Genomic DNA, 8,340 nt, shown 5'->3' on the forward strand with positions numbered 1-8,340 from the left:
TCGGTGTCAGCCATCTTTCAATTGTGTTCGCAGCCGCCGCCGCGCCGCCGTCGCTCTCTAACGCCAGCGCCGCCTTTCGCTCGCCGAGCTCCAGCGGTGCTGTGGGGGCGGGGCCGAGCCTTCCCTCCATTGTGTGTGATTGGCTGGCGCGCGGCGCGGGGGCGGGGCGGCGTGTGTTGGGGGATAGCCTCGGTGTCAGCCATCTTTCAATTGTGTTCGCAGCCGCCGCCGCGCCGCCGTCGCTCTCTAACGCCAGCGCCGCCTTTCGCTCGCCGAGCTCCAGCCGAAGGAGAAGGGGGGTAAGTTTCCCCGTCTGCCCGCTTCCCCGGAACCGAGCCCCGCTTGTCGTCAGCCCCGAGCCGGGCCCTGGCCGTGCCGGGAGGGGACCCGTAGCCCCTCCGGCTTAGCCCACAAACTTTTTGGCCCAGAAATTGAGGTAAGGAGCGAGTTTTTCCTCTTCCCTCTGACGGCGGCGGCTCCCCAGTCTCTCGCCGCCTCAGCCCAACAGCAGCAACCGCCGCGGCGCCGAGCCTGCTCTCCCTCCTCCCCGCGCCCCTGGCTCCTCTTTCTTCGGTGAAATCCCGCTCCCTGCCCCTTCCCAGGACCCCAAACCTTCACCAGGACCCGCGCGGGACTCTTAACTACCGCCCCCGGGCCCCAGCCCCCAGTTTTCGAGCGGGAAAGGGGTGGAAATCGCCGCCGCTTCGCACCCTGGGGTAACTCGCTTTTTGCTGCCTCCCCACAGTTGTTGCTAAGCTTCACCATCTTGTCTCTCTTCTCTGGTCACCGACCATATTTTTTCCCCCGTTTCTCTCTTCCCCATTTCAAAAAAGCAAGAATTTTTAAAAGAGGGACATTTTTTTCCCTTTTTTGGAGAAGCGGAAACTTGATGCATTTGAAATGCAAAAAAACTTTTGCATTTTGGAGGGCGGCACGTGGCAGGGGATAGGGGTATTTTCGAGCGATTTGGTGTTTTGTGTCTTTGGAACGGAATCCGATACGTTTTGCGATTGTTTCCATTTTGTTCTGGTCTGGGAGGCGAGTTGGTTCCTGCTTGAGGCGCTGGGAGCGAGGTGGGCAGGTTGGGGGACCCTGTGCAGAGGGACCCGGAGGAGGCAAAACCAAAAGTTTATGTGGTGCTTGGGGTGGACCGGTCGGCGGATGTCGTGCGTTAATTAAAGCCTGGGTGCGGGGCACTTCATTTCACTGCGAAGCCTGTGAAGACTGGACGCGAGGACGCGGCTTTGTAGAATGCTCGCTGGTGGTAGCTGTTGTTTCTCTCTTGTTTTTTCGAGAAGCCTTTTTGTCAACATAAATGTAACGATGCAAAACCAAGAATATTTTCAGATATTTACAGCAATCCATCAACAGCCAGACGAAGGGGGGGGCAGCCAAAGTCGGGGGGGGGAGGAAGACCTTTTTTTGCTGTAATTGGCTCGACCTTCCAGTGGTTTGTGGCTTCGTTCTTTCGACTTGTTTGTGGATGGAATGTTTACAGACATTTCTAATTTCTACTTTAATTAAATAAATTGGATCAAAGGCTGTTCGAGATCTTTTTGTTTTGCCGTTTGTCGCTCAGAATTGGCATTTTGAGAGGTGATTGATATTAATTGCTAACAATTTTCTAGTACTCTAGTTTGTTTTAAGAAGATTTTGGGTAGACGTAATCTGCATCCTTTCAAATTATATAACAATACGAACATTATTTTTTATATTGATCATAATTTCCAGATACGGGGAGGGGGTGATCGTGGCAGGAAAGTTGTATGTTTAGTAGTTGCATATGGTGATTTTTGATTTTTCAATGCTGGTAGGTAAGTAAGGAGGTCTCTGTACCATGGCTCGTACAAAGCAGACTGCCCGCAAATCGACCGGTGGTAAAGCACCCAGGAAGCAACTGGCTACAAAAGCCGCTCGCAAGAGTGCGCCCTCTACTGGAGGGGTGAAGAAACCTCATCGCTACAGGTATTTAAAAAACAGGGAAAAAATGGGACAAAGTCTCTCTGGTATGTATCCATATAGTTTAACAAAAAGATGGATAACAGGAAAAGTTTTTGCTTTAGAGAGACTTTTTTTTTTCATTTGAACACTTTACTACTTAAATATATGTACTGTATGATCATTTATATAACGTTTAGTATTGGGTTTTATTGAAAACGTTTAACTTTGAAGTCATAATCTGACCTACAGGTCTAAGGAGACCTAGTATATCACTGATAATGTTAATGGGATATATTGACATTTTAGTTAACTATTAGTAATTCTTTAAAAATAGTTACGTGTTGCTTTCGTGAATACACTTTTGAGGATATCTTTCCTAGCTTTTGGCAAAATAATAATTTAATCGAAATTGGGTGTTTTATAAAGTTCCTACCCCCTCGTTTACTTGATTAGCTTATTTCCTTCTGTATTGGCTTTTTTGATTGTGAACTGCCTGAGCCACTGTGTTGTTAAGGGCATCTGCCATTAGAGGGCAGAAGTTGCCCAGACTTAGCCTCCGCAGATACTACGATTAACTTAAAATAAAAGCTCATACAGTGGAAGAAATAAGTCAGAATGAGAGGTAAATTTCTTGCTGACAATTAGTAAAGAAAACTTTTCCACGTAGAAGGGACACTGCACAATCGGATGTATTCAGATTTAATAATTCATGAGGGATGAACTGTAGTCAGAGGTATTCTGGGGAATAGAACTTAAATGCCACAAGTATATTTTTAAATGAAGTTCATTGGGTTGTGCTGGTCATCTTTAAGGGCTCTTAAGATAATAGAGGGTGTAGGGAAGGAGAGTGGTGCTAAATTGAGAGGAGCCAACTTCTTTTTTAGCCTGACAGCTAATACCTTCCCAAGGTTTATATACATGAATAACTTTTTAAAATGAAAATAAATAGGGTTTTGATTAGCTTCTTGCTAAGAATGCATTTTAATTTCATGCTTTTTGCTTTAAAGGTATTGTTACTCTTACTCGATTCGAATGTTCACATCTTAAGTTGATCAGTGAAATTTGATACTGAAGCTGAAGAATTGTTGGGTGGTTTATTTTTTGAAAAATTACTGCATTTCATTAAAGCTGCCCACTTAATTTTTTGTGCTATTTATGTTTTTGGTAACAGTTTCTTTATTGTTAATTTTTTAAAGGCCTGGTACTGTGGCGCTCCGTGAAATTAGACGCTATCAGAAGTCCACTGAACTTCTGATTCGCAAACTTCCCTTCCAGCGTCTGGTGCGAGAAATTGCTCAGGACTTTAAAACAGATCTGCGCTTCCAGAGCGCAGCTATCGGTGCTTTGCAGGTAAAATGGTGGGTGGGGACAACTCGAGAGAGTTTGTATTCCTGTCGTGTACCAAGAACAGTTCCAAATTGTTGCATATGCTTATATCATTTAATCACAAGCCCATCAGGTAGTTGATATCATTACTTCATTGTTGAGACTTCAGAAAGGTTGAATTGCTCAAGGTCATACACATAGAAAATGGCAAAACCATAATTTGAACTCATTTGACTCCACGGCTTAGTGTACATTCCATTATACCATTTAAAATTTTGAAACGTTGCACTAAAAACAATAAAGAAAATCCTCTGGTTTGGTTTATGGATGCTGCAGGACATTAAGAAGAAGTTGAAGTTAGAGGTCTGTATTTGTAGTAACAATTTCAAACAACAGTGCCTAGAATAAAATTTGTCTTCAGGTTGTGAAGAAACATACAGGTAGAGAGAGCTAGGATGGGAATAGGCAGTATTAAAGAATTATGCATTAAGATGTAAAAGGATCAGTGAATGGAGGTTAGGATTGGATTGGCAAGTTGGGGGAATAGTGCTTAAAGGTGATACTGGACATGTAAAGGGGCCGAGATTTGCCTTGTGGTTTCTTAAAGGGGATTAGGGATTGCCACTTAAATGTGGAGCATATTGAATTTAATCTTCATCTCTAGCATGTCAGGACTTAGAGAAATACTGTTCTAGTGATATTTATGTATTTGAGATATTTGTTGTTTAAGACAAGACCAAAACTTGAAATTCCTACAGGATACTTGGTAAACTTATGTAGACGTCATTAACATCAGTCGCTTAAGTAACCTATTTTATATTGTGTAGTTGGATTCTTTAGATGCAAGTATCCCAGAATACAGTAAAACTACCACCTCCATCAGAAGTTTGCACTTGGGGATTGTTAAAAATGCTGATTGCTAAGCACCATTGCAGACCTGAATCAAACACCCGGAGGTGGCGGCGAGGCATCCAGAATCTAAGTACACTCCATTGGAGGATTTTCAAGGCTGCTGTTGCTGTGCCGGGCTTTTGCTTTATATGTGAGAAAGATATGATAGGTGGATTCCACCCTGAAGTGTAATTGGTCGAGCTGTTTCTATGGTTAGTCTAAACTTCAGTTGATTGGTGAATTCCAGGAGTAGGCATCCATTAAATTCTCAGTTGCTGAAATTTCAGCTACTAAAATCTTCCATGCTTTTACTTAAAACTTTATTTTCTGTTTTAATAGCCGATTATCTTCAGTTCTCATTTATTACTAAATACAGAAACGTTACTAAGATTCGTAAGCATTGGTACAAAGTTGCCAGTATTTTCTAGTTAGAACTGTGCTTAAAGAACACTATACTGTACTTGAAAAGTGTAGCATTTTTTAGCTTAAATGTCAATAATACAACCTTTTAAATTGAATTTACTAAACAATCTGGGTAAAAGACTCATCTCTTTAAAATTATTCACATGTAAACTTCCATTGTTACTGTTGCATAGTTGTCATTAAGTGTGGTTGTATTGATTTTAAGCAAAATGTTCATCTCTTCTGTTCACAGTTCTCCTAGTGTTAGCTCTTTATTGAAAAGAGTGATCTTTGTTAAGCTTTTGTGCTTTCTGTTTTCTTTCTTTCTTTCTTTCTTTTTTTTTTGAGATGGAGTCTCGCTCTGTTGCCCAGGCTGGAGTGCAGTGGCGCGATCTTGGCTCACTGCAAGCTCCGCCTCCCAGGTTCACGCCATTCTCCTGCCTCAGCCTTGTGAGTAGCCGGGACTACAGGTGCCCGTGACCAGGCCCAGCTAATTTTTTGTATTTTTAGTAGAGACGGGATGTTAGCCAGGATGGTCTCGATCTCCTGACCTCATGATCCGCCCGCCTCAGCCTCCCAAAGTTCTGGAATTACAGGCGTGAGCTACGGTGCCTGGCCTCTGTTTGCTTTTTTATGCATATATTTTAGTTATCTTAAAGATACAGAGGGTGGGCTGGGCACTGTGACTCACGGCTGTAATCCCAACACTTTGGGAGGCTGAGGTGTGTGGATCACCTGAGGTCAGGAGTTCCAGACCAGCCTGGCCAACATGATGAAACCCTTCTCTTTTTTTTTTTTTTTTTTTTTTTGAGGCGGAGTCTCGCTCTGTCACCTGGACTGGAGTGCAGTGGCCGGATCTCAGCTCACTGCAAGCTCCGCCTCCCGGGTTTACGCCATTCTCCTGCCTCAGCCTCCGGAGTAGCTGGGACTACAGGCGCCCGCCACCTCGCCTGGCTAGTTTTTGTATTTTTAGTAGAGACGGGGTTTCACCATGTTAGCCAGGATGGTCTCGATCTCCTGACCTCGTGATCCGCCCGTCTCGGCCTCCCAAAGTGCTGGGATTACAGGCTTGAGCCACCGCGCCCGGCCGATGAAACCCTTCTCTACTAAAAATACAAAAAATTAACTGGGTGTGGTGTCGGGCACCTGTAATCCCAGCTACTAGGGAGGCTGAATCACTTGAACCCCGAAAGCAGAGGTTGCAGTGAGCCGAGATGGCGCTGTTGCGCTCCAGCCTGGGCAACAAGAGCGAAACTCTGTCTCAAAAAAAGAAAAAAAGATTGGGAGAATTCGTTAATGGAATAAGGTTACAGAAGATCACAATTGAAGTAGAAATCCAAAGGTCCTTTGGTTTTGGCCTTAGAATTACACACTTTACAACTAAAGGATAGGAGGTAGTCCAGTGAGAGAATGGTAGAGGAGAAGTTAGTCTCAGTTTGCCATAGATAATCAATAATTGACTTACTTAAAATATAGTCTTTGCCTTTAATGTCTGAACTTGAACCCAAATATCCTTATGTTAACTGGACAGTGTTGCTTTGAAATGGTAAAGAGCCAGACTTTGAATATACTCAAAATGTCCTAAACTAATATTTTCTTGTAGTTTTTTTTCTTTGCCATTAACTCAAAATTAATTAAGTCAGAAATTAGTGTGGCAGTCTTTAATTCCCATTACAGCCTTAATGTTTTAAGGGACTTTGGGTTATTTGTAATAGAATTGGAAATGTATGGGTCATGGTCAGATCCTCTGTAGGAGTTGAATCTCCTCTCAGAGCTGACCAGGCACAACCTTTATAAACTAGTAGCCAAGTTCTAAGACAGCAGTGAGAGTCCCAGCTACCACATGCCACATCTGATTAGTTCTAAGTGATCACTCTAGAAGGCTATGAGAATCATGGTACCTGGTGGTTTGCCCACATAGTAGCTTGTACCGCATTCCACAAAAGCATTCTAGTTTTCTGTAATCCCGAGGTGCCAGGTTAAGCAAAATTAATCTGTTTTCTTTCCTGATACAATAGCTGATGTGCGTTGTGAGCCCCTAAGGAGGCTACAATACGCCATTTTTTCCAGGATTTCTACCCACTTCTAGAATATCTTAAGAACGAATCTTGGAGTATTAAGGACTTTTGCTTTTAATACCTGTAGATTAGGTAAGATGCCAGGGACTAATTGCATATAATAGAAACGTTTTTTAAAAGTAGCAAATATTGAAAATCTACTTGAGGACAAGGCATTTTGAGTATAAAATGAGAACTATGAAGTAACTTAAGGGCACCAAAAAATGGCTGATAATGCAAGGTCAGTGTGAGTGCCAAGGAACTAGGAGTTCAGCGTTGCCTGCACTGGCAACAGGAGCAAGAGACGAGTATGCGATTTTCTCCTTCATGGAATAGTCTTGAGCTGGGCTCTAAAGGGTAGATAAGTAAAGACTTAGTAGTTAATGACAAATGCTGGAGAAACACACGTGAAAATAGTTCAATTTGAATGAAAGAAACTTGTAGAAGAGTAGTGATAGTGCTAAAAAGGATGAAGCTGTAAATGTGAATGTCCTTTTTTTTTGGAGACAGAATCTCACTGTCACCTAGGCTGGAGTACAGTGGCGCAATCTCGGCTTACTGCAGCCTCCGCCTCCTGGGTTCAAGCAATTCTCCTGTCTCAGCCTCCTGAGTAGCTGGGACTATAGGCAAATGCTACCACACCCGGCTACTTTTTGTATTTTTAGTAGAGACAAGGTTTCTCCATGTTGGTCAGTCTGATCTCAAAACTCCTGACCTCAGGTGATCCGCCCGCCTCGGCCTCCCAAAGTGCTGGGATTACAGGCGTGAGCCACCATGGCGCCCGGCCTGGAAATTTTTGTTAGAGTAAAAATAGCAACTATAAGACTCTTTTCTCCCTTAATGTATCTTGAGCAGAGAAATAACTTTTCCTTATAGAGAAGGAGAGCCAACTAACCTATCATTTCATGTTCCAAATCCAAAACTGTTGGATTTATGGTTATTTTTTAAAATGGTAATTTTTGCATTTCAGAATGAGTAAGCAGACCAGGCATGGCGGATCACCTGAAGTTAGGAGTTCGAGACCAGCCTGGCCAACATGGTGAAACCCTGTCTCTACTAAAAATACAAAATTTGCTGGACATGATGGTGCATGCCTGTTATCCTAGCTACTTGGGAGGCTGAGGCAGGAGAATTGCCTGAGCCTGGGAGGTGGAGGTGGCAGTGAGCCAAGATTATACCATTGCACATCCAGCCAGGGCTACAGAGCAAGACTCAAATCTGTAAAAAAAAAAAAAAAAAAAAGCAGATGTTTTGACTTCAAGATTCTTCAGCTTTTCAGACAGCTATAAGTATACTAACAATTTGAGTTATGAGTTAATTCTAAGTGGAAATGCCCCGTTTTCCTCTTCACAAGCTAAGTATCAATGAGTGATTCATACACTGTCATTTTTCAGTGGTAGTAGGAATAAGATAACTTGAAAGGCTCTTACAGTCAAATGGGGAAAAACATCGATATTAGTACTAGAGGGCAACAAATGCTGTTACAAATTGGGGTACATAGAGGAAGGTACTTGGTAGAGGACAGGGGCACGTCTCCCGGGCATAGATCAAAGTATATAAATAAGGAACTGCCAGACTGGGCACGGTGGCTCATTGCTGTAATCCCAGCACTTTGGAAGGCTGAGGTGGGTGGATACAAGGTCAGCAGATTGAGACCATCCTAGCTAACACAGTGAAACCCCATCTTTACTAAAAACACAAAAAAATTAGCTGGGCGTGGTGG

At 43.2% G+C, this 8,340-nt stretch overlaps 1 protein-coding gene across 5 annotated transcripts in view; it reads left to right on the top strand.

Moving 5' to 3' along the window:
• Positions 1 to 168: 168 nt before the first annotated feature.
• H3F3A (H3 histone, family 3A) overlaps positions 169 to 8,340 on the top strand; it is a 9,892-nt gene continuing 1,720 nt past the window's right edge. Inside the window, exons 1-3 of one of the 5 annotated variants that reach the window (XM_011948955.1) lie at positions 169 to 299; positions 1,815 to 1,965; positions 3,138 to 3,299. In XM_011948955.1, coding sequence (XP_011804345.1) covers positions 1,838 to 1,965; positions 3,138 to 3,299 — 290 coding nt within the window. In that variant the 5' untranslated portion in view covers positions 169 to 299; positions 1,815 to 1,837. Of the gene's footprint in view, positions 312 to 950; positions 1,082 to 1,814; positions 1,966 to 3,137; positions 3,300 to 8,340 lie in introns of those variants that run through there. The other 4 variants (XM_011948951.1, XM_011948954.1, XM_011948953.1 and 1 more) reach the window with 4 other exon arrangements.

Source organism: Colobus angolensis, unplaced genomic scaffold (genome assembly GCF_000951035.1).
Source record: "Colobus angolensis palliatus isolate OR3802 unplaced genomic scaffold, Cang.pa_1.0 Scaffold288, whole genome shotgun sequence".
Lineage (NCBI taxonomy): Eukaryota > Metazoa > Chordata > Mammalia > Primates > Cercopithecidae > Colobus > Colobus angolensis.